The sequence below is a fragment of the Misgurnus anguillicaudatus genome, chromosome 2 (genome assembly GCF_027580225.2).
Source record: "Misgurnus anguillicaudatus chromosome 2, ASM2758022v2, whole genome shotgun sequence".
NCBI classification, from domain to species: Eukaryota; Metazoa; Chordata; class Actinopteri; order Cypriniformes; family Cobitidae; genus Misgurnus; species Misgurnus anguillicaudatus.
The window spans coordinates 35,211,569-35,238,847 of record NC_073338.2 but is presented as its reverse complement, the minus strand read 5'-3'; the positions used below and the strand labels follow the sequence as shown (position 1 = coordinate 35,238,847).

The window sequence follows — 27,279 nt, the reverse complement described above, 5'->3', positions numbered from 1 at the left end:
CACAGTGCAATAGAGTGAATGTTAATGATCAGTTTTGTTTCATGATGGAAAAGTGCATAGTGAAAGCACATTTGAAAGCATCATGAGCAAAGGTTATAGAGGTGGAACTGTGGGGTAAATTGTTGGGTTAATAGATAATGTTTATTACAATGTAACTCATTTCTGGTTTATTGTGTCTTTGCCATCTACTGATTCATCCACCTGAGATTGTGTATAATCACAGTCAGTATTATCTACATTCTGTTTAAATGTTTACTTTCTTTCTTTGAAATGATTTGTTAAGATGTGACTTTTATTTTGAAATAAACCTTGTGAAGGATACCTTTCTGATTATATTAAACCTGAGACGATCTGCTTGCATCTATTTATATTATGACCCAGTGAGTGCTAGTTAGTATTATATTATTTTCCCTGGTAACTAGTACTGTAACAAAAAAAATTGAAATGATATTACAGTTACAATACAAAAACAGTGGCTAGCTACTTCTTGTCACAATTGCAGATAATTAAAAAAATTAAAGAATCCAAGCATCCATATCTATTTTCAATAATACGCCTCTTTTTTATTCTGCCAACATGTTTGGTGCCACCTGCTTGAGCCCTGTTGCAACTGCTAGGTGCTGAAAGTATTCTTTAGAAATGTTGGCCCATATTGATAGGATAGCATCTTGCAGTTGATGGAGATTTGTGGGATGCACATCCAGAGCACGAAGCTCCCGTTCCACCACATCCCAAAGATGCTCTATTGGGTTGAGATCTGGTGACTGTGGGGGTCATTTTAGTACAGTGAACTCATTGTCATGTTCAAGAAACCAATCTGAAATGATTCGACATGGTGCATTATCCTGCTGGAAGTAGGCATCAGATTATGGGTACATGGTGGTCATAAAGGGATGGACATGGTCAGAAACAATGCTCAGGTAGGCCGCGGCATTTAAACCATGCCCAACTGGCACTAAGGGGCCTAAAGTGTGCCAAGAAAACATCCCCCACACCATTACACCACCACCACCAGCCTGCACAGTGGTAACAAGGCATGATGGATCCATTTTCTCATTCTGTTTACGCCAAATTCTGACTCTACCATCTGAATGTCTCAATAGAAATCGAGACTCATCAGACCAGGCAACATTTTTCCAGTCTTCAACTGTCCAATTTTGGTGAGCTTGTGGAAATTGTAGCCTCTTTTTCCTATTTGTAGTGGAGATGAGTGGTACCCGGTGGGGTCTTCTGCTGTTGTAGCCCATCCACCTTAAGGTTGTGCGTGTTGTGGCTTCACAAATGCTTTGCTGCATACATCGGTTGTAACGAGTGGTTATTTCAGTCAAAGTTGCTCTTCTGTCAGCTTGAATCAGTCGGCCCATTCTCCTCTGACCTCTAGCATCAACAAGGCATTTTCGCCGACAGGACTGCCACATACTGGATGTTTTTCCCCTTTCACACCATTCTTTGTAAACCCTAGAAATGATTGTGCGTGAAAATCCCAGTAACTGAGCAGATTGTGAAATACTCAGACCGGCCCGTCTGGCACCAACAACCATGCCACGCTCAAAATTGCTTAAATCAACTTTCTTTCCCATTCTGACATTCAGTTTGGAGTTCAGGAGATTGTCGTGATCAGGACCAAACCCCTAAATGCATTGAAGCAACTGCCATGTGATTGGGTGATTAGATAATTTATTAATGAGAAATTGAACACGTGATCCTAATAATCCTTTAGGTGAGTGTATGTATGTATATATAAAAGATATATATATAGGGTAACTAGCCCAACACTATGCTGGCCAAACTGTATGCCTTTTAGCATAATAACATTATTCCAGTAGCTTAATTGCATTAAAATATATTCATGGATTCTCAAGAACAGAACCTAAATTAAATTTGGTATTTTTCAATTATAGTTTTGAATAGCGAATTGTCCCTTTTTTTGCCAGAAGAAATAAAAGGTCAAGTTGTGCACATTGTGTGAGCCCCCATCCTCATGGCACCATGGCTACCACAAAAAAAAACACAACACCATGGATACTTTTCGTATTTAGTGAGGTCCAGTAGCAGCGGTCAGTGACAGTTATGTAAAGTATCAAATTCCTACATAATCTCTTCTAGGTAATTTGTGCTAAAAGTGGTTCACTGGCTTGTGAACATAGGGGAACCAGTTTTCAGTGCTAAACATCAACTATGTAGAACCTGTGTAGAACCAATTTGTGCTATGTTGAACCATAAGTGGAACCATAAGAGGTTCTACAGAGGTGCTATATAGCACTAAAAACGGTTCCTCTTTGATAACAAGCTTTTAGTACTATTTAGCACCATTTTTAGAGTGTGCTTTCCTCTAATTTAATTCATGTGTGGCTGGCAGGTCTGTAATATCTTTCCATGTCATTAGATTCTGATGATACGGACGTTTCCGTATTCCTAATTTTCTGTCTTCCATCCATATTAAAATGAACTCTATGATCTCACATCATGTGGTTCAAGGGTTCATTAAAAGGCCAGAGTTAAACGAGAAAGCTTTAGTCATTGAGCACTAATGTATGAAAACGTGACAGCAAGTCATCCTTAAAAAGCTGCTTTGACCGGTATAGCCTAATTGGCTCCCTTTACACACTCAGAGTTGTGCTTAAAAGGGTTTTTGTAGCCAAGACAACCAGAGAAGTTGGATAGACTTTGCAATTAGTGTTTGTAAATTCTTTAAATGAAAAATGTCTCCATATGACAACAAACCAAATCCACACTTCTACTCCTGTGGCTGTCCATTCAATGTGAGGAAAAATAAAGGTTAAAAAAGATAAAAATCTTGTTACTGTACATGAACACATTTGCATGACACTACATGGATTATAAATATTGCAGGAAAAGTCAGATGAGGTAAGTGAAGAGACAGCTATCACATACGCACATATCAACTATGTGACTGTACAACATTACATCACCTGTTACAAAAGAAAGAAGATGGGATTATGCATTAGTGTGACTTCTTGGTATGCATCTTGCAGTCGAAAGGTCATCTTACCAAAGACTGCTGCGAATAACTGTCTACAGATCAGGTTTGGGCCTGAATGAGATATTTGCAGTGTCTTGGTGTTAAAATGACTGTTGAGCTGTGAATGTCACAGCAGAAGTCAATAGGATTCACACAACAGATGCTGCAGGACGGGACTGAGTTGACCAGATGGGCTCCTCAAATCCAGTCAAAGGGCAAGTCGAAAAAAGATGTGGGGAGAAACTGTAAATAGGACTAGTTTTGCGTACAATATGATGTACTTCACACATGAGTGTATTGGGGGAAGTGTACTGGTAGTCTTTCATCAGTCTGACCGTATCGATATTGTGCTCTGCCCTGCTTTACTTGATTTATCTACATTAATGCTAACCATAAATTAATAATAAGACATTCGTTCTTTCCTTCCCATTTATTCAGAACCAGGGTCTCAATTAAGTGAACCTGCCAATAATTGGTTTTCCATTCATTCCATCTGAACTGCTATACGGATTATTGGCCCGCTCTTTAAAGTTACGGTTCACATAATAAAATCTATAAACAATATTTTGTGTCCAGTAGCTGTGTATTATAACTATATCCACAGTCTTTCACTAAAGAGTCTGCAAATGTTTTGATTAAATGTCTCTGCAAATACAATGCTCTCAATATGTGATTGAATTTGTTTTGCATGCTAATTCGGTTGCACTGATTTGCATTAAAGGGATAGTTCGGCCAAAAATGATATTAAACCAATGATTTACTCACCCCCAAGCTGTCCGAGATGCATATGTCCATCGTTTTCAGACAAACACATTTTCAGTTATTTTAGAAAATGTTTTAGATCTTTCAGTTAATTAAATGTGAAGTTACGGGGTCCACGACCTTCAAGTCCAAAAAATGTGCATCCATCCTTCACTAAATAAATCCAAACGGATGATAAACAAAGGTCTTCTGAGGGTAACTGGGCGGTGCTTTTGTAGAAATATCAATATTTAAAACTTTATAAACCAAAATAACTACCTTCAGGTAGCGCCGCCATCTTAGACTCCTCTGTATTCAGGAGAGAGTATGAGCGTAGTGTATGCACTTTTCTTAGTGACGTATGACAAATTCGGAGGGAGGTGGGCACAGTGCAGCAGCAGAGTAACCTGCGTAAAGCTCTGATCTTGACTGCGGACGCCACTAAGATGGCGGCATTACCGGATGCGAGTTATTTTGGTTTATAAAGTTTTAAATCTGGATATTTCTACAACGAAACTGCGTGGATCACCCTCAGAAGGACTTTGTTTATCATCATGGAGCCGTTTGGATTTATTTTGTGAAGGATGGATGCACATTTTTGGACTTGAAGGTCGTGGACCCCGTAACTTCACATTTGATTAACTGAAAGATCTAAAACATTTTCTAAAATAACTGAAAATGTGTTCGTCTGAAAAACGATGGACAAATGCATCTCGGACTTCTTCGGGGTGAGTAAATCATGGGTTTAATATCATTTTTGGCCGAACTATCCCTTTAAACAAGCACTTGGGTGATTCTCACGAAAACTTGGTTTTAAAAATGTCAAGCATGAAAATGTAAAAATGGCTTAAATTTACTTTTTTCCCCACCAGACATTGAAAAACAAAGTCTGGAGTAAATGGGAACATTAATTTAAAAACTTTCACTTATCATTAAACACTTTTTGTAACATAATTTAAAAAATTAGTCCTAAAAAATCTCATTACCGCAACAGTCAGAAAACATCAACACTGACATATTTTCAAAATGACATGACAAACCTGAAAGAACATAATTTGGAGATTCTGCACATGCATTTAAAATCAAAGTATTATGCTTCTATTAATTAAATTAACATTTAATAAGCATCTGTTGCGGTAATGATAATCAAAATGTCGTGTAAGCACTCTGACAAGACAATATTTCAAATTAACTGTAAAAAATGATCTTACCTGGTAGCCATCTTGAAGTAACTGGTCCATGTGCTTGGTCACTCAAAATCAAACTTTATTAAATTCTGTATGTGTGCTTAAACTGTTGATGAGAACATCAGGCATGGACACATCATTTTCCTAATTTTTCTTCATTATTATTATACATGAATATTCAGTAAATATTTTTTCTGTCATCTAAAGTAGTCTAGCAAAACATCCATTTATTTTTTTTCTTAATATTTTTGTGTTAATTTGATTAAATTACAACATAACGCATGTTCAAACACAGCCGGACACATTGCGGTAATGAGAATTTCAGCAGAAAATGAGATAACATTTACAATTATAAATTCTTATGTTGAAATCACACATTGTGCAAGGTAGAACACAGTATTGGTTTAATTCTGATGCTTTTTAATGTTACTATATTACACATTTTAAAGCTAAAATCATTAGTGCCGTGGTGTTTCAATGGTTTCGTGAGAATCACCCACTTATATGACACACAATGAGTGCACATTAACAAAAGCTGAGGTACACTGTAAAAAAATAATGTGAAAATAACAATTTCAACATATTAAAACATTAAAGTAACAAAAATATATGTTAATTTTATATCATTTTTACAGTGTAAATTAATTGTTATACCAGATAAATTGTATAACATAATAGACAAAAAAAGGCATAGAAAGCAAAAACAAAAATGAATAGAAACTTTATATTTAGAGTTTGTTAAATGTTTTAGGTTATTTACTCTATATAAAATGAAATTGATCTCTATGTGGGCTCTTCCACGTTGACTTTTGTGACAGCTGCAGTGAAGCAACGCTGAAATAGCCGCTCAGGATCAGCAGGCCGGTTTTCGCAGTCTAGTCTGTGGTTAAAAAAACGCTTGCAGAAACCTCGAGGTCCAGAAGATCGACTAGGCTCAGATGTTGCTTCTAATCCTAAAGAAAATAATGAGACATTTGAGACTGATATCTGGATATAACTTGAGCAGAGATGTAAGCTAAAGCTTTATGCGCCTAAATATTGTACAGTATATCTGCAGTGGGGGAAGCAGGGATCAATAGGGTTTTATCCAGCACAACAGGACCATGACGTCTTATTCTAAACTTTAACTTAAGGGGATAGTTCACCTAAAAATGGCGAATCTGATGAACACAAAGGAAGTTTTTTTTTTAGAAATGTTTGTAACCAAACCAATCAGAGGCCCCATTGGCTTCCATATTCTTTTTTCTACTATTGAAGTCAATGGGGCTTCTGATCGGTTTGGTTACAAACATTCCTTAAAATATCTTCCTTTGTGTTCATCACAACAAATAAATGAATACAGGTTTGTAACAACAGGAGAGTAAGTAAACAATGACAGGATTTTTTATTTTTGGTTGAACTATCCCTTTAATTTTACATCACATTTTTTAGCATAAGAGAATAACAACTGAATGTACAGCTTTTGTCTCGACACTCTTGAAATTTTTATGTTGGTTGTTCAATCACATAATTCTGCATTTTACAAATATTTTTTGCTGCTAAGCTGTGTAAATGACTGTTGTCCCAGTGGGCAACCAATAACAAACATCTGCTAATTTCATGTCTGTCCTATCCCTCTACAATCTGATTCTCACACATGATAACATAATCCGAGTAGCAGTGTAATATGTGAGATTATGTTTAGTCATACTAAGTATAACTCTTTGTGTCAAAGTCATCCTTTTAGGATTTATTTTGCTAATAACCACCAACATTATCCTTTTAAGTAGCAATGTGTCACAGAAAATCTAATTATAAATTTGGCATTGAAAGATTTTGAGCTTTTCTAACAATTATTCAGCCCACTTAAGTCCATTCAGCAAGCCGATACTGTGCAGTAATGAGGTAGAAGGATTAATCGTGAAGGAGTCACTAACACCCTTTTCAGCCTTTACACCATTCATACACAGATCCATTACAGCACAGTGTGTCAATTGTTAATATGATGACTAAATCATTTTTTGGTCATTTATTAAAAACAACAGTAATGATTAGATGGTTCTCTATCGGACTATCGGGTGAACACCAACCAACAGCTGACACGAAATCAATGTCACCAAAGAAGTGTGTTGTTGTTGTTTGTGAGGGAAATAAAGCTTGTTCAGGTTACCAAAAAAGCTGAATTATGGGAACAATGGATGTAGTTTGTTTATTCGGGGTAGAAGTGGAGTTGTGCAGGTGTGTTTGTTTAACGCTGGGTTTCATGAGTCGCGGGCATAAAGTAAAACTGCATCAACATGAACATGTAGTGAATTATAGGTTCTCCAGAGATAGTGAGAAAAGTAGTAGTATAGCTGATCTGTCTTTTATAAATCCGATAAAACTAAAGACTCTTCAGAGATATGAAGGATGCAATACCACTCTATAGGTACTTAAGATTAACATGAGATTAACATGACCTTTAAAGGGACACTTGACTTTTTTTGAAAATATGCTCATTTTCCAGCTCCCCTAGAGTTCAATATTAGATTTTTATTGTTTTGGAATCCATTAAGCCGATCCGCGGGTCTGGCGCTACCACTTTTAGCACAGTTTAGCATAATCCATTTAATCTGATTAGACCATTAGCATCGCACCAAAGAGTTTCAATATTTTTCCTATTTAAAACTTGACTCTTCTGTATCTACATTGTGTACTAAGACAGACGGAAAATTCAAAGTTGCGATTTTCTGGCATAATAATCAAGGACTTTGCTGCCGTAACATAGCTGCAGCAAGCGTCGTGATATTACGTAGTGCCCGAAAATAGTCCCCTGCTATTGCTAAGGGGACTATTTTCGGCTGCTGCGTAATATCATTGCGCCTCCTGCAGCCATGTTACAGCTGCAGCTTTGATATTAAGTCAGAATGAGAGTTATGAATGGTTATTTTTGAGCGCGATGCTAATGGTCTAATCAGATTCAATGGATTGTGCTAAGCTATGCTAAAAGTACTAGCGCTAGACCGGCGGAATGGATCCCAAAACGGTAAAAATCAAATGTTTAACTTTAAGGGGGGGCTGGAAAATGTGCATATTTAAAAAAAAAGTGGAGTGTCCCTTTAATAGTAGAATGCTTTAATCTGTAGCAGACAAATATGGGACTATTACTCTTTATTGAATTATTGATCAACTGATATAGAAAAATGCTGACCTGGCATACTAAGAGTGAGGCCGTTGTCTCTTTGACTAGGCTTTGTAGCGATGAAGAGATAGCAGAGGACACACACAGTGATGAGGAAGACCATTAAGACCACAGCAGCTATCGACAAACCAACCAGAGCTCCAACACTAAAGAGAAAATGATATACAACCAAATTTGAATATGACAACACAAATTACTTTAACTTATTAAAAATGGTTTTCTCTATTAAAGTGTTTTACATGTATACACATCACTGTGTATACACCATATAAAAATATGGTACAAACAAGTAGGCTACTGTATAATATTTAATCATAAACTGATACTGTATATACTGTATGCACACGGTATGCCATTGTTATCTGAAGGATCTGCAGGTATTTCTACTTCAATCCCTAAACAACATTCATAATATTTATAAAATTCTGGTTTAATTTAAAGGGGACATATCATGAAAATCAGACTTTTTCCATGTTTAAGTGCTATAATTGCGTCCCCAGTGCTTCTATCAACCAAGAAGATTTGAAAAAGATCAACCCAGTAACTTAGTTTTGGTAAACCATTCTATCCAAGCATGTGAAAAAATAGGTCATTGAAATTTGGCTCCCCTTGTGATGTCAGAAGGGGATAATATCGCCCCTTATTCTGCACTATCCAACCACAGCACTGTCATTTAGTGCAGAGATCAGCTCATTTGCATTTAAAAGGACACACCCAAAAACGGCACATTTTGCTCACACCTACAAAGAGACAATTTTAACATGCTATAATAAATTATCTGTAAGGTATTTTTAGCTAAAACTTCACATACGTACTCAGGGGACACCAAAGATTTATTTTTATCTTAAGAAAGTCTTGTGAAATGTCCCTTTTTAGGTTCAAGTATGGATATACTCATCTGGAAACATCCAGTTTGTTAAAAGTTATTATAAAGTTGCAAAGTAAAGTGCAAATCTACATTCTCAGAAAATAGGTACGTGAAGGTACAAAAGTTATTGGTACATATTGGTACCTCAAATGTACATTTATACCTTAGATGTGCAAACTCTACTGGTACCTAAAAGGATACATATCTGTACCAAAATGCTACATATTAGGACCTTTTAGCTACGGTGAATTTAGCCATAGATGCTGAAATTGAGTGATGAAAGAAAGAAAGAAAGAAAGTAAGAAAGAAAGAAAGACAGAAAGAAAGAAAGAAAAAAAGAAAAAAACTGAAGTGACACATTTTGTATAAATTTTTTCTGAGAGTGTACAATAATAAAGACATTATCTTCCTCTCCAAGGATGTGCAAAGCTACTGCTGTGTAATTTACACATTTTAAATCAACTTTAAAATGATAGACAATAATGTTTTACCTGAGCCACCACATGTATCCATATTCATAAGGGAAAAAGCTGTTGGGATCGTCACAGCAGTACTTCACATCACTAAATCCACAGCAGAAAGCAGCCCGACTGTCAGTGTCCGGATTGGGACAGGAAAATCCCTTCACGAAACCCTTGTCTGCGCTCTGGTAACTCGTGCACATCGCGCTCATAACGATGTCCTGGTAGCGTTTACAGCCAGACAGGTAATACTTTATATGTGGTGAAAACGACACATAACGTCTGTATAAAAGCTACAAATCCTTCGTTTTAGTGTTTTAAGCGTAAAACGACATAAGTATTTGTCGCAAAAAAAGTCTGGTGATGATCAAAGTGTTGTGTATTTAGCAGTACTAAACGCGTGCTACAGTCCGACTGAAAGAGAGAAAGTGATGTGAACAGTGCTCCTGCCAAACCCTTTACAAACATAATGATGCTCTCTAGAGAGCGAGAAACATCCCTCATGAATATTAACCAGATACGAAGGTAAAGTTTTAGGTACATTGGTGTACTTTTCAAACATTAACCATGTTTTTTCTATGTTCGATTCATTAAAAATTCATCATGAAGGATGCATCACAGAAATTTTGTATTGTTTTTTAAAGATACAACTGGATCTACAATAATAACATGTATCATTTTACATGTTTGCATTTGGCAGACACTTTTATCCAAAGAGACTTAAAACGCATTTAGCTTTTAAATTTTTAATCAGTACGTGGGTACCCTGGGAATCTAACCCATGACCTTTGTGGTGTTAACAAAACGCCCTGTCAATTAAGCTATACAGGAACACTTTATCTGTAACAGATATGGTCTCTGGAGGAAAGGCTTAATTGTCTTGTTTTTGCATAATATGCATGTTTCTCTTAAAACCATCACATAAAGTGAAGCCTAATTGTCACTTTGAAGGAAAACACCACCGTTTTTCAGTGTTTTGCTGTGTTCTTGCCTCAACTTAGATGAATGGATACATACCGATCTTTTTTCAATGCGCGCACTTAATCTTTGTACAGCGCATCGTGAATGTGCTAACATTTAGCCTAGCCCCATTCATTCCTTAGGATCCAAACAGGGATGAATTTAGAAGCCACTTCCATGTTTTCCCTATTTAAAGACTGTTACATGAGTAGTTAGCCTACACAAGTAAGTATGGTGGTACAAAATAAAACGTGGCGATTTTTTTTAAGCGGATAAAAATGAGAACTATATTGTATGGCGGAAGAGCACTTGGTTTGCAGCACTTCGACCTCGACGCGCAGTAACAACATCACTCCTGACTTCGGAAGTTTGAGCCAGAGGGGGGAGTTCTCATGGTGCGTTCACACCAGACGTAGAAAGAGGCGGCAAGCGCGAGTGATTTACATGTCAAGTCAATGCAAAGACTTAGATCCTGCGGCGCGCCTGCGTTAACCAATCAGGAGCTTGCTCGAGTAGTGACATGATTACAGGAAGCAAGGGGAGGCAGAAAAACAAAACAACATGGAAGACAATCCTCATCACTACACAAGACATCTTTGTACTTTTACAGGAATTAAATAGATCTTGTTTGGAAGAAAGTGAGTGAGGAGGTCGAACAATCTGGTAAGTTTACTCAATTTGAGTTATATATGCCCCTCCCATGATGCAAATTTACGCGTGAATGACTCAAATGACTTCACTGCTAATAATATTTTGTTAATTTTTTACACATTGTGTGTATCATGCCATTTAAGGCGTTATTTCATGTAAAAATAAATGAAAGGGACTACACAAGTTGTGTTAAAAACAGTGATAGGAGTAACGCGACAGTTAATTCTGTTACTGTAATTCCAATACTTTTAGCGGTAATAAACATGTAACAAAGTATTTTTTTAAATCAAGTAACGCAGTTACAATTAGTGAAATTTAAATGAGTTGGTTACTCACGTTACTCTATTTTGTGATAAATGAACACTTGCAGACAACACATGAAATGTGTCGTCCCTATACTAACACATCTTCTGTGTTATTATTCATTGTGCCAAAAACTTTGTTACATGTTTATTACCGCTAAAAGTAGTGGAATTACAGTAACATAATTAATTGTAACGCGTTACTCCCATCACTGTTTTTAACTTTTTTTGTCCCTTTCATTTATTTTTACATGCAATAACGCATTAAATGGCATGACACACACAATGTGCAAAAAATGTACACATAATTTTTTACAGTGTACAATTTCCAGCGGAACTTCACGCTTGAATAGGGTGTTTTTGCACCTCTTCCGCATCTGGTGTGAATGCAAAGTCAGAAGTGATGATGTTAATGCTTGCCAAGGTCTAAGTGCTCTTCCGCCATACAATATAGTTCTCATTTTTATCCACTTAAAAAATCGCTACGTTTATTTTGTGCCACCATACTTACTCGTGTAACTACTTCCCTTTAAATAGGGAAAGCATGGAGGTGTTTGGTGGCTTTTGGATGCATCCTTGTTTGGATCCTGGGGAATGAGTGGGGCTGGGCTGAATGCTAGCACATTCACGATGCGCTGTACAAAGATTAAGTGCACGCATTGAAAAAAGATATATGTATTAATTTGTCTAAGTTGAGATAAAAACATAGTAAAAACATAGTGTTTTCCTTTAAGCCTGTTCAACTCATTGACTTTGGATGAAATTGACTTTGAATGACAAAAATGTAATGATAAATTTCCAAATACTTTAAAATGTAAACTGAGCACAACCCTCTTTATAATAGGGAGCAACATTTATTCATTGCAAATTGATGTGGCCTATTTGTGCATTTGTGATTTCATGCGAGTTGTTTTCTAAATTGTTGTGGTAGTTCTTGTGCTACATAATTGTCTTTGTTTGAAAGTGACTTCAATAATATTAATGATAATGCTAAACGATATTCAAAATATGAGTAAAGAAATTTGTTTTCTAAAGCAAAGACCGTGAGGCTACAAAAGATGAAAAAGAGTGAAAAACATTGATCTATAAAAAGAACACAGTTGTTAGTTTTCTCCGTTCTTCACACCCCATGACCTGCATGTTCACGAAATAATGAATCACATGGTGGCCAATTTTGGGACAGGTTTTTAACACTTCTTTGTTGTCTCTCAGCTTGGCAGCATAGTCACATTAAAGAGAGGTCACAGGTTGAACAAGAAATTTGTATCAGGTGTCACAGTCATTCACTATTAGTTTCATTATCATCGACTTTTAGTTATCATAACTGGTTTACTCTTGTCTTTTGTTCAGTTATCTTTAATAAACCTTATAATCATCCTCCTCTCCTTTGAAGCCGTGTGACAACAGGGCAGTGTGACGTCCTTTACAAATTACGGTGCCTACTATTTTCGTTCGATTAAATATCAGAAAGACAGATCCTGTAGTTGTGTTTGTTCTTGCCAAATATTTTCAGGAGTCAGGAAAGAACCTCCATTGGGTTTATAAAGGTCCTCTGATACATCAAAAACAGCACACATTGTAGAAATAGTCTGGCTGATGTGAATTATTTGAGGGCTGCGTAAGACGCAATATAACCAAGGATTGCATAAGACTACTGTTATGCTGTGTAATTTTGTTGTTAGCAGTTGATTTGATTTTCTATTTAACAGGTGCTGATAAAAAGTAAAAAAAAGTTTAAAGATCCTTGAAGCTGTCCTTGTTAAATGTATCATGTGCAGATTGATTACAGCCTCCTTTGATTATTCATCATCCAGATCATGATGTACCGAATGTAAATGTGTGTTCAGTGAATAACTATGCAAAATCCAGCTTTTCAGCTATATGTTTTAAAGTACACTGTGTGTCCTTATAGAAATTGCTTTTAAAAACAACTCAGACAGTATTGAAAACAAGATCTGAAAGAGTGTCTTGACTAAGCAAGCAAGAAGCAGTAAATTGAAGGATGCAGCAACATGTAAACCCACAAGAAATTAAATAAATGATTATTTAATTATTTTTTTCTAAGTGCTTGTATAAATAGGTGTGCACTTTATACGTTCATTTAAGGCAAGTGTACCTGGGTGATTCTCACGAAAACTTGGTTTTAAAAATGTCAAGCATGAAAATGTAAAAATTGCTTAAATTTACTTTTTTTCCCACCAGACATTGAAAAACAAAGTCTGGAGTAAATGGGAACATTAATTTAAAAACGTTTACTTATCATTAAACACTTTTTGTAACATAATTTAAAAAATTAGTCCTAAAAAATCTCATTACCGCAACAGTCAGAAAACATCAACACTGACATATTTTCAAAATGACATGACAAACCTGAAAGAACATAATTTGGAGATTCTGCACATGCATTTAAAATCAAAGTATTATGCTTCTATTAATTAATTTAACATTTAATAAGCATCTGTTGCGGTAATGATAATCAAAATGTCGTGTAAGCATTCTGACAAGACAATATTTCAAATTAACTGTAAAAAAATGATCTTACCTGGTAGCCATCTTGAAGTAACTGGTCCATGTGCTTGGTCACTCAAAATCAAACTTTATTAAAATTCTGTATGTGTGCTTAAACTGTTCTCAAAAAGTGTTGCGGAGGATGAGAACATCAGTTATGGACACATCATTTTCCTAATTTTTCTTCATTGTTATACATAAATATTTAGTAAATATTTTTTCTGTCATCTAAAGTAGTCTAGCAAAACATCCATTTATTTTTTTTCTTAATATTTTTGTGTTAATTTGATTAAATTACAACATAACGCATGTTCAAACACAGCCGGACACATTGCGGTAATGAGAATTTCAGCAGAAAATGAGATCAAATTTACAATTATAAATTCTTGTGTTGAAATCACACATTTTGCAAGGTAGAACACAGTATTGTGTTAATTCTGATGCTTTTTAATGTTACTATATTACACATTTTAATGCTAAAATCATTAGTGCCGTGGTGTTTCAATGGTTTCATGAGAATCACCCACCTAAACCAATATTTAGTGGACTTGTTGTTTTTGGATTAATGGAGTTGAGTTTACCAATGCCCAACAACCACTGGAGGGCGCAAAGCCACATTAACAAACACACCTCCAAAGCTTCACCAGTCCATATCCATGTTCTCCCTAAATCCCGTCCTGTAAGACAGCTACATTAAATCATGTTGCTTGTGTCGGTTTTCTGGTTGGTACTCTGTTTTTCATCTCTTTATCACACATACATGCTACAATTCCCATTCCCAATTGTTCAGAGATCTTTAATCCATCTTCAGAACGGCTTAATGCAGTGTGGCTCTAATAGGATCCCTGGTATTAACCTCAGGAACAATAACGCCAGCTGTCACAGAGCCCCCTATTGGTCAGCCTTGAGTATGGGATAAAGGTTGAGATGGTTCAGAATGGAGAGACGAAGAGAGAGAGTATCTGTGCCCGTATAATGTGATGGGGTTTAGCCATGCAAGGAGTGACCATCCGTGGATAGACCAGAGCTTTTTTCTCAGGAGGACATCTACATATCTACATATCCAACTTTTATTTCTTCTGCATGTATATTTGAATTTGCTCCCGTGGTACGCTTGCACCCTTGGGTGTTTGTATGGGTGATTGAGCGGGTGGTGGACGGGGACGTGTCACCATGGCCCTGGGTGCGGTGTGGAGCCGTGTTAAAAATGTGTGCCAACAAAACGGCCTCCTCATCTTGTCAGTATTGGCCGTGGTTATCGGATGCCTCCTGGGCTTCTTCCTGCGCTCAAAGCACCTTTCTGAACAGGTGAGTATTTGTTTCCTACCCAATACCCATGATCGTATCCCTATTTGATATCCCTTGAATATTTTTCTCAAAAAATGAAAGCTACTGGAGATATAATGTGTAGGCAACTGCTGAGCTAATGCCTAAATGTAGAGTTTATCCAAAAATAAAACTTACTGGGTACATCAATTAGTTTTGATTATTTCGAAAAATGCTATTTATTCAATAATGGACAATTCATCAGGCTCAGTATTAAGTCTTTATTACATTTCCCGTCTGATGAGAAGTGAAAAACTCTCTGTTTTCATCACATAAGGCATCCAGTAACCCAGTGCATGGGGATTATCAGTCAATCACACAGAAACACTGCTTAAGGATCTGAAAATCTCATCACATCTTCTCATCCATCTCAAACTGTAACATTGGTGGCTAGTTTATTTGATCATGATTTTAGATTAAAAGTGTGTAATTGTTTTAAATACTTCATTCCACCCTAATATGTAAATTCAACAATAAGTAGTCCATTCGTAGGTTGATTTTACCCAGAAAGGCTCTGTGGACACCACTGTACGAAAGTCCAACAAAGCAACATTGGCTCAACCAATAGCAGTCTTTCTGAATCAGTTAAATGTAGCATTTGTAACTTACCCACAACCTTCACCATCTCCATGTCAACAAAATTTTAGGCTAATACTATTGACTGCTTAATCCATATACGAAGATCTTTTTACTGTGGTTAGCCAAGTGTTTTTTCCTCAGCCAGTCATCATTACATTCACATTTATACATTTTGCATACACATTTTTACAAAGTGACTTACATTCCATCTATAGATTTTATCAGTAGCCTATGTGCGTTGGGAATCGAACTTATGACTATTGCACTGGATTAGTAGTGAGTCCTGGTATCTTCCTCTCAGTTTATATTACACCACATGGCAGCTTGATACAGACTCGACATGGCCAGAAATACCAGTGGCAGGTGCTGAGGCTTCATGCCAGCTGTTTTTATGTTAGCATTAGCAATTAGCATAGATCCTGATTCCACTAAGACAACAACTCTAAACCAAACCATTCTGATCCCTTCTCCCCTTTAATACGTTTTAATGTGCTTTAAAGGAATAATTCACCTAAAAATAAAAATTCTGTTATTATTTACTGTTCTAAACCTATGAGTTTCTTTATTTTGTTGAAGATATTTTGATAAATGATGGTTAGCAGACAGTAGACTGTACCTATTGACTTCCATAGTAGGAGTAACAAATGTCATTCTGCTTTTTCTGAAGGAGGTGAAGTATTTCCAGTTTCCAGGGGAGTTACTAATGCGGATGTTAAAGATGCTCATCTTGCCTCTTGTGGTCTCCAGGTAAGAAGAGCTTATCTTTTCTTTGCTTGTCCTTTCTGCATGTTGTTTACCACAGATATTTTGGTTGTCAGTCAATAAGTAAAATAAAAAACAAAATCGAAAATACCTAATACTCTGCTGTTGGTGTTTTTGTTAATGTCAGAAAAACATCACGGTTGTATTAAGAAACAGTGAGTCTCTATTATAGAGATGGTCCCCAGAAAGCTTTTTTATGCAAGTAGACTCACTCCTCTTTTTTTGCCAAAAGGACGAAACATCATGATGCATTGTGTCTTTTTTGGCAAGAGCAGTTGGATACTATAAAAATATCTTTATTTGCTTTTAGAAGTCAATGGTCAGAAAATGATGACAGAATTTTCATCTGTTCCTTTATGCTCGAACTGATTTTGCCGGGTGGTTGGTGTCCTCAGGGCAACATATTGTGTTGACTCAGGGACAACATTTTTCTAAATAAAACCTAAACCTACCCCAAACCCCAACCCTAACCATAACCAAACCCTAAAATCAGAGGGACATGATAAGTAAAAAACAACGGTCTAGAAACAGCTAATCTTGTTTGTAAGCTTAAACTTAAAACAAACTATAATCTTATTTCTGAAATCTGATTGGCTGATTGAAATGTTGTTCCAGGGTCAACATAATGTTGCCCTGAGGACATCAACCACTTGGCAAAATTAGGAGAGCCTTCCTTTATATAGTAGTTGTTTACCATAGACAACAAGTTTCCTATATCTCAGATCTTTCTTTTTAGATAAAGATCCAGAAATATCACATGCAGTATATTTGTAGTTACAGAGGACATCTAAACAATATCACAAACTGAGCTGTTGTAGACCACACTTAAAAGACCACCTCTAAGTCTTGGTCTTGTCCTGGTCTCGACACCCTCTGGTTTTGCAATCTAAAAAAATGCTTGGTTGTTTCAACCCAAAGATGGGCAAAATATATAAATAACCCAACTATGGAAACAACCCAGCATTTGGGTTGAATTAATCCAACAATTGTATTAAAATTAACACAACTGTTGGGTTTGTCCATATTTGACCAGTAGCGGCTCGTGACTGCTCATCCGAGGGGCGCAAATTCAAAATAAGCGTCAAAACCGTTTATGATAAAAGAGACGCTCAAGTTCACAAAATACACGCAAGACACTCCCTTAACAGTAAACTCTGATTACGCATGAGATTAAGTATCTGAGCGTCTCTTTTATCATAAACCCTTTAGACACATCTGCAGGGGGCACTTATTTTGACAAGACACGTGATGCACATACATGCATTCGACGCACAGAACACATATTTTGAAATTACAAACCACACACATGAAGGGCTACGGGTTAAAACAACTCACCATTTTTTAGATTGCAGGACCAGAGGGTGTCGAGACCAAGACAAGACCGGGATCCAAAGACAACCGAGACAAGAACAATCATATTAAACGATTTTATTACACGGCTCTCTGGAATGCTTGATTCTGATTGGTCAGTTGAGACATTTGCAGGTTCGTTCTTTTCAAATAATAACCGCTCCAAAGTAATAACGCATAGCCGGTACTACTTGTACGAGTAAAATCGCTCCGCGCCAATAAAGATCAATAAAGATTACTGTTTGGCGCCATCTTGTGACAAACACTGGACAACCACAACAAGACACAGACAGCTTACTGAGACTGAACTTGACAATATAGAGCATGACAGCTACAAAGCCAACACACAAAAAAATACAGAATGGGCATTAAAACTTCTCAAAGACTGGCTAAAAGAGAAAAAATGGAGACAGACAAGTCGGGTCTGACTCCTGATCACACTGTCGGGGCTTATTTCCCGATAACTGCCGGCTGCCTCTACATTATCCCTTACATATAAAATGTCAGAGGTTATAATATAAATAAACAAGATCTTTTTTCAATCGCATTTTGGATAACGTGGGCCTTTTAATACATTTTGTTAAAATTTCTTTGGACAATCCCCCATTCATCTCTTACCAGCACAAAAGAAATCAAATAAGAAATCAGTAGTCAATGATTGCTTTGAGAGCCAGAAGTTTTACATCCAATCAAATGAATGATGTTAACACTAAAATGCACCAGCAATTTAGTGTAATTTCTGCAGCGGTAGTCTTGACAAGTCTTGAAATATAATCCCGAAACCACCAAGTCTGAGACCAAGACTGATACAGTCGAGACCCAAACAAGACCAAGACCAAGACCATCAAAAACTCATTCCAATACACACACTTTATACTAAAGTCTATTGAGGTCAGTGTTTCAGACACACACATGTGTACAGGGTGTACTGAGATCTGGGCCGTTAGCCAAGAAGCATTCGCCACGTGAGGGTCAGGATTGCTAATTACTTCTAATCTGATCTACAAAAGCTACTGGGATAGGCAAACTACACATGCACAGTAAGCAAATGTCTTAAGTAGTATAATATAAGTGATAGAATAATAAATATTCCAAAAGTTTATATGGCCACTGACTTAATATAAAAGAGTTTGCCCTAGGTTAAACTTTATGTAGTAACTTTAACAGCAGATCAACAACTCTTATCTAAAAAAAACACCTGTAGTTTAATTTGGTTCAGAGGAAGCAACATCATCACATGTAGCAATGCAGATATCATACGACATACTTAAGGTCCAGCACTACCTTGTTTAGGTCAAAATAAATAAAAATGACATATTAATCAAATGGTATGCAAGGGCTTAAGGGCAAGAGCACGGTTGCTGTTCTGGCCTCATTTCTCCACCATCTGCCCAGCAGAAAAAGCAGAAACCAGATTATCTGGTCGAGCAGACCTGCACTTTCCTTTCTCAGCATGCATTAGTTTTCATATGACGTTTATTTTTAATCATAATATAACATCTCACAGTAAATAAGTACATTATGATGTAGCTTAACTGCATCACATGGCGCACCTAAATGCATGCTAACTGATGTCTTTTTTTGTTCAGTCGAGAAGAAATTATGTTTTTTGAGGAAATCATTCCAGGATTTTTCTCATTTTAATTGACTTTAATGGACCCCAACACTTAACAGTTTTAATGCAGTTTAAAAATGCAGTTTCAGTAATCACACCAAAAGCGCTTTAAACGCTTGGAAACGCAAGGCGCAACGCACTGCCTTTTTAAAAAAAAAGAGCAGTGCGATGTGACTTTTTATATTGCTAAGCAACCACCGAGTCAGCTGTCTTGTCAATCAAATATTGAAGCGTGAGCGCTCTTTTGCTGTTAACTGTCATATTAGCAGAAACTTTAAAAAGAGGGCGCTTGCTCTGACCTTGTTTGAGGGTGAGAGGTGCACAAACACGCAGGAGAGAGTGAGCGAGTGAAGTCCGGTTCTTCAAAGCAACTGTAAACTTCACTCAGCACAACGTAAGGCCCGCCTCTCCCCTCATTCGATTGGACAATGGAAAGATGCGAATGACGTCGGGCACTTCTCCGCTCTCAGCGCTCCTTCAAAGGCGCTTGATGCGCATAAACCGCAAGGCGCTCGGCGCGCATAAACAGCACGCAAACACTCCCTGCCCATAGAATATCATTCAAAAAAGGCGCCTGCAACTGCCATAAATGCTTTTGGAGTGATTGGCCCCTCAAAGGACTCTAAGGGGGCGTGCACACCAACGCTTTTAAGCCCGCGGCCGGCGCATGTTTTCAATTCATTTCAATGGAAACTCGGCGTTTTTCAAATAAGCCAGCAGCTAGCGGTTTTCTTCCGCGCTGAAAAACCGGCGCCCGGCGTTTTTTTCCGCGCTCTGCGCTGACCACCGAGAGTTGAAAGATGTTCAACTTTGGAAGAAAAGCTCCGCTCGTCAATGTCAGCTCTCATGCAGCCGTCCAATCACAGTGGAGGAGGGGCGGGACAAGTATCGCGGCAACCAACCGTCTCACAGCTGACGTATCACAGCTACCAAAGCGCTCAGCTGAAGAAAGCTGGCACTCAGCTAAAAAACAGCTGGCATTCGGCGTCCTCAAGGCGTTTTCAGCCGCGTTTAAAAGTTTTGGCACCAAAACTTTTAAACGCTGCTGAAAACGCCTTGAGGACGCCGAATGCCAGCTGTGGGCTGGACACACCAAAACGTTTAAACGCGGCTGAAAACGCCTTGAGGACGCCGGATGGCAGCTGTTTTTCAGCTGAGTGCCAGCTTTCTTCAGCTAAGCGCTTTGGTAACCGTGATACTTCAGCTGTGAGATGGTTGGTTGCTGTGATACTTGTCCCGCCCCACCTCCACTGTGATTGGACGCCGCGTGAGAACTGACATTGACGAGCGGAGCTTTTCTTCCAAAGTTGAACATTTCTCAACTCTCGGCGCTCAGCGCTGAACGCGGAAAAAACCGCCGGGCGCCGGTTTTCGGCGCGGAAGAAAACCGCTAGCTGCTGGCTTATTTGAAAAACGCCGAGTTTCCATTGAAATAAATTGAAAACATGCGCCGGCCGCGGGCGTAAAAGTGTTGGTGTGCACGCCCCTAAGGGGCTGGACACACCAAAACGTTTAAACGCGGCTGAAAACGCCTTGAGGACGCCGAATGCCAGCTGTTTTTCAGCTGAGTGCCAGCTTTCTTCAGCTAAGCGCTTTGGTAACCGTGATACTTCAGCTGTGAGACGGTTGGTTGCTGTGATACTTGTCCCGACCCACCTCCACTGTGATTGGACGCCGTGTGAGAACTGACATTGACGAGCGGAGCTTTTCTTCCAAAGTTGAACATTTCTCAACTCTCGGTGCTCAGCGCTGAACGCGGAAAAACCGCCGGGCGCCGGTTTTCGGCGCGGAAGAAAACCGCTAGCTGCTGGCTTATTTGAAAAACGCCGAGTTTCCATTGAAATAAATTGAAAAAATGCGCCGGCCGCGGGCATAGAAGCATTGGTGTGCACGCCCCCTAAATGATCCCAAACGAGGAATATGTTTTTTTTGGCAAGAAAAATAAAAAATCTGCACTTTTAAACCACAACTTCTCGCTTCCTCCGCCTGTGTGACGAGCCAGCGCGACCTCACCCTTAAATTAACCATGGTTTTGTTGTGGTAAAAGTGTAGGAACCATGTTTTTTTTTGTCCATTGATTACTATGAGCAAAACCATGGTTTTACTACACTAACCATGTTTTTTTTGGTCTTAACTGTAGTAAAACCATGGTTAATTTTCGTAAGGGCACTTAATTGCGTAATGACATCAAAAGGTCATGTGTTCCATATATTAAACGCACATTTGCGGACCATTAAAAACAATAAACTGACACAAAGACATTAATTGCTATCATTCGACATACAACAACGTCAGAACGGTCCTCTTTCTCTACACTTGTAAACACTGGGGCGTAGTTTCGCATACGTCCTCCGTGACCTCTTGACGTGATGACTTATTATGTGAGATCGCGCTGGCTCGTCACAGGACTCGAGGAAGACGAGAAGTTGTGGTTTAAAAGTGCATATTTTTTATTTTTCTTGTCAAAAATGACAATAGTTTCGCTAGATAAGACCCTTATGCCTCTTTGGGATTGTTTAGAGTCATTTGAAACTGCAATTTTAAACTGCATTAAAACTGTTAAATGTTGGGGTCCATTAAAGTCCCTTAAAATGAAAAAAAAAATCCTGGAATTTTTTCCTCAAAAAACATAATTTCTTCTCAACTGAACAAAGAAAGACATCAACATTTTGGATGACATTGTGGTGAGTAAATTATCTGGATTTTTTTAAGTAATCTCTATATATTTTGTTTTGTAAAGGTTCAACCCCTTATTTGTGCATGTGTTCCTGCTCTCTATTTGTATTCATTTCCAACAGGTGGTTTAGATTTGTCCCACCTTAGGAATATAACACTTGAGGGTGACCTCAGTGGAGTAAAGGAACAGGCGTTGAGTCTTTATCTGGACCTCTCCCATTCCATCTCCAGGCAGGATTAGAGTAATGCTCTTGTCAAACAGAGGTTCTTTCAGAAAAGCTCCAGATGGTACCGCTGCTTGTCTGACACTTTAATTCGCTTCATATAAAATCATCTGCCAAATACATTAATGTAATAATAATGTTGAAATGCATTTACATCAAATTTGCCTATTATTGCTTGTTCATGTCCTACAGTAATCCTACAATGTGCCATATCCACCTCATACATTTCTCATTACACTTCCCTTGTGTATCCCGCTGTTTGAATTATACCTTAAATCATGAGTCTTGTTATGGAGAGGTGATTATACTAATGTAATTACATTATTTTTGGATGACATCCTGTTGGCAGCATGGGCAGTGAGAATAATGTTAATCAACACGTATTTCGGCAAAATATTGTGTAGCTAATGCAGCCTTTCTTCAAAGTTTGCCAATAATTAAACCTGAATATATTAAAGGCAGGGTAGGCAGGAATTATCTAAAAAACTTTTTTACAAGTTTGTCTAAACTGTCTTTATATACAAATGCATAATTAAAATGTAAGTACTCTAAAAAAGAGAGTATAAAACTCGAGTGTCTGTAGACCTCTCACGACCAGGCATGGATTAACGCACGGGCCTACTGGGCACTTGCCCAGGGCACTGGGCCAGCAGGGGGCCCTGTCAAATTTACTGTGTGTATTATTTTCAAGTATATATTTTAATTTTATTTTCAGTAAAATTTTGTTAAATATTGAGGAATAATGTGATTTTTTTGCAGTTGCAAAGTATTAACTAGTAAATAAATCAAATAAATAATTTTAATGTATTGCTGCGCTGTTGAAAGGGACATCTAGATGCGAGTGAAAAGCATTGTGTAATATAAAAGTCACGCGTAGAAGACGGTTACTCAAAAACCAAAACAAAAATGAGTTTAAAACCACAACCAAGTGGATCAATGAAAAGAAAGCACAAAAGGACAGCTTTTCTTCACCATGCCAGTCAGCAATTGTGAAGGAGAATGTTCATTTTCTCTAATGGCAAGAGTAAAAAACGAACTAAGAAGCAAAATGTCTTTAATGGCCATTGAATGCGATCTTGTGAGGGAACTGGAATTTGATGATGTGGTGGAAGCGTTTTTTCTGAGGAAATCGAGAAAGATACCCCTCAGCTAAGGTAAATTTAAACCAACTTTTTTTAAACCAACCTTTTTGTTCTAAGCTAGGGGCTGGACACACCAAAGCTTTTACGCCCGCGGCCGGCACATGTTTTCTATTGATTCCAATGGAAACTCTGCGTTTTTCAAATAAGCAAGCAGCTAGCGGGTTTTTTCCGCGCTGAAAACCGGCGCTCTGGGTTTTATTCGCGCTCAGCGTTGAGCGTCGAGAGTTCAAAAATATTCATCTTTGAGTGAAAAGCTCTGCTCGTCTTTTTGATGGAGTATGTTGTACAGTATGTTGACAGATACTGGTGAGATATAAATAAACCAATTTGTGGTGTCAAAGTACAAAATATTGTGTGCATTCTCTCCCCGCGTATTAGTGCCATTGTTAATCCTGTATGATGGGGCATACAGGCAGAGGCGAACCAACACTTGAGCCCTGTGCATACAGGTGCAACGCTGTTGCCCAAAAAATTGGTAAAGGGGGCCTTTGAGACATCTATGCCCAGGGCACATCATCGCCATAATCCGTCCCTGCTCACGACTGTGTTAAACACAGTTAATTATTTCCATCCGGGACGAAACATATGATTAGCTTGCTCAAATATCACTCTCTCTCGCGACCATGGCTCCACCCGTTGCTATGGGATCTGCCCAGACATGCGCACACCCGATTGATTTGAACGTGCACGAGGCAATAGGAAGAGCAATAGTACAGCAGAGAAATAGCATTCACAACTCACAGAAACTGCATTCACATCTTACAGTACCTGCATATCCAGTCAGCGAAGGCAAAAAAGGAATAAATGAAGCAATCAAACGAGAGGAAATATCGCGTGGCTTTTCCTCGAGTCGATGATGCAGTAGCGGTGTAGTCCTGGTCAGAGTCAACAATGCTTTCATCACAGAAACGCTTTCATCACAGAAACTCTTCCATGCAAAACACTGGCTGAGTGAGTACTAAAAGCCATCCGTTTATAAAAGCCATCTGTTTATATTCCTAGTGATAAAGTTAGGTGTATTATTACATGTGATTGTGACTTGATGTTATTACATGCACCGCGCTCCTTCCTCTCCGCTTGTCTGAGGTAATTCGCGCGTTCATGTGTTTTGGGGGCGTGGCTTAAGAAGAAACCCAGAAGGGAGGGGGTGGAGTGAATGGAAAAGTTAGCTGTGTTTAAAACAGTGCCGAGAGGTATACAGACACTCGACTTCCACACTCTCCCCTTCAGAGCACCCACACTCCACTTATGCATTGATATATAAAGTCAGTTTAAACAAACTTGCAAAAAAGTTCCTTCTAGATAATTCCTGCCTATTCTGCCTTTAAGCAAAATAAACTATTGTTACTATTCCATTTATACTGGATAAGCATAAGAGTAGATTAGCTTTCCAACACAACACTAGACTAGGTCTTTACATAAAGGTAAAACACAATATGGTGCAAATGAGCACTGACCAGGAACAGAACAAAGGTAGGGGTATAAATACACAAAACTAATGATGTAACTAAACAAGACACAGGTGAGCATGATGGGAAACCATGGGAACAGAGGAGAGGGTCATTAAGACAATGAACTAATAAACTAATGAACTGAAACGTTGGAGATACAACAACAGACTAAAGCCACGGTCACACTAGACTTAAGCATGCATGCATTTGTCGGACGTTGCTGCGGGGAGCAGCTCATCAATATGATCTTTGGCTTCGTCTGTGCTTTTCTGTAGAGAGAAAAGTCATGCAGTGACCGGTTTTATACTGGTCACAATGCTCCATGTGATACGAATTCGCAGGCCAGAGTTCACCAGACTGCGACCTGCAAAATATTTTCGCTCAAGCTTGCGTTTCCGTACCGAGTCATTCGCATGCATATGAATGGAAGTCAATGGAACAAAAAGTCTAATGTTACCTGCCCTTAACTCTTTCACCGCCAGCGTTTTTAAAAAAAGTTGCCAGCCAGCGCCAGTGTTTTTCATGATTTTCACAAAAGTTTAATGCCTTCCAGAAAACGTTCTTCTTTAAATATATAAACATACAATATATCAAATGAAAAAACAGACCCTCTGCTTTCAAAAAAAAAAAATGTTTCATCCTACCTTCAGTAGTTCTTTTGTAATCAGCTTTTGAATATGAGTTCAAAAACAAAAACACCACATTTTGAGCAAAAAGTAGAGATAATTCCATTTTTGTGACGAACTTTTCATAGAGTTCCCATTCAGAGCGACCTTTAAAACAGACACGGACATGCAGCTGCTTGCCATAGGGCAATACTTCTGGGTTTAAAAAGTTGCGGAAGGGCGCCACCTGGTGGATAATAGCGGTATTGCGAAAAGACGGAAATACTCGTCATACTCGGCAATACTCGTTTTCTCTTGGTTGGCGAGATATCTCGTCAATGGCGGCGAAAGAGTTAAGGCATACTGTGACACATTGCAGGAATGCTGTGTTAACCCATTAGCATGCAGAGTGATAATTTTCCTTTTTATTATTCTCAATATTTTACTCTAAATTATACCCATCATCCACTGATCTGGTAAGTTTGGATCAGAAGTTAAGCAATTGAGATCATCTTTAAAAAGTGGATATAGGTATTACAAACCTGGGGCCGGATTCACGAAAACGTTCTTAAGACAAAAAATAAGAAAGTTCTTAAGATAAATTATAAGAAGTTCGTAAGAATGTTCCTAAGTGCAATTCTCGAACATTTCTTAAGAAGTTCTCACATTTTTTCTTAAGAATATCTTAAATTTGTGTCTTAAGAATAAAATGACAAGCTTTGGAATGAATGATACCCTGCTAATGATGTAATAAACTTATTAATCTTTTGACTAACGTTACCTTGCGATCATTAACGCAATACAAACGAGTGATACATTAAGACTATAGATGATTTTATTCGGTGTTGTAACAGAGGCCAGCTAGTATTAAGGCGGTGCGGTGAGTAAATATCATTTCCTAACGTCGCAATCGGTCCATCATGCGGGTCGAGCGCCCTGGGCGTGCGTGCTTCACTCTCCGTGCTCACGGCTTCGTCTCCCGCGCTCACGCGTCAAGAGACGGACGCGGAGGGTGCAGCGAGCCCGGTTTCAGATCCCTCGACTCACATGACAAAGCGATTACCGGTTGGCCTCCCGCTTAGAGCGACTTTTAGCTGTTAAGTAATTTCACAATGAATGTAGGCTATTACTGAGGAAGTTAAATGTTTGCTAATATTATCACTAATACTTATTTGTGTTGCATGACATATTACTGAGTTAGCCATTAAACTTCATTATATGAGTGTGGAATTCCTCTTTAAACTAATATGTGAAGTAAATTGATTAAATTGCCATTTCAGACTACAAAAAACAATCACATTTAAAAACAATCACATTAACCTATAAAACATCTTACATTTTAGATTTAAGACTACTGTAAGGTTGTCCTAACTTTAAGATGTTATTTAAGACAGTTTATTTTTCGAGAATTGGAATTCTTCTTAGGTTTTTTCTTAAGAACATACTTAAGGAAAAAAATAAGAACTTTCTTAAGAAGCTTTTTTGAGAATACAAAATATTCTTAATTTTTTTCTTAAGCTTGAATTTAAGATAAAAATGGCAGTTAAGAAGATTTTTCTTCTTAAGAATGTTTTGTGAATCCGGCCCCTGTGGTCTAAAAAGTGTTCTCGAATGGACAACTGTGTTCTGAATCCCAAGTTTGTGTATCATAACTGCGACAACTGTGTCATATTAAATTTGGACTTAAAGATGTACAATAAGTGGGTGTAATAGACACTGGATATTACT

At 38.0% G+C, this 27,279-nt stretch overlaps 2 protein-coding genes across 2 annotated transcripts in view; one reads left to right on the top strand and one right to left on the bottom strand.

Moving 5' to 3' along the window:
* Positions 1-5,031: 5,031 nt before the first annotated feature.
* LOC129443511 (protein shisa-like-2A) lies at positions 5,032-9,754 on the bottom strand. The gene is made up of 3 exons (XM_055203949.2): positions 9,431-9,754; positions 8,081-8,217; positions 5,032-5,864 (listed from the first exon to the last, which is right to left on the bottom strand). Exons 1-3 carry the CDS (start codon positions 9,610-9,612, stop codon positions 5,695-5,697), a joined length of 489 nt encoding a protein of 162 aa, XP_055059924.1. The 5' UTR covers positions 9,613-9,754; the 3' UTR covers positions 5,032-5,694.
* A 4,223-nt stretch (positions 9,755-13,977) lies between these two features.
* The window catches only part of slc1a7a (solute carrier family 1 member 7a), a 28,758-nt gene continuing 15,456 nt past the window's right edge, over positions 13,978-27,279 (top strand). The window contains exons 1-2 of the mRNA XM_055202914.2: positions 13,978-15,129; positions 16,394-16,473. Of these exons, the coding sequence (XP_055058889.2) occupies positions 14,995-15,129; positions 16,394-16,473 (215 nt within the window). The 5' untranslated portion in view covers positions 13,978-14,994. The remainder of the gene's footprint in view (positions 15,130-16,393; positions 16,474-27,279) is intronic.

Coding starts and splice junctions, on each gene's coding strand:
- LOC129443511 (XM_055203949.2), bottom strand. CDS start 9,612: ATGAGCGCGATGTGCACGAGTTACCAGAGCGCAGACAAGGGTTTCGTG. Junction 8,218..9,430: donor GGATACATGTGGTGGCTCAG/GTAAAACATTAT, acceptor TTTTCTCTTTAG/TGTTGGAGCTCTGGTTGGTT. Junction 5,865..8,080: donor CCTCACTCTTAGTATGCCAG/GTCAGCATTTTT, acceptor TATTTTCTTTAG/GATTAGAAGCAACATCTGAG.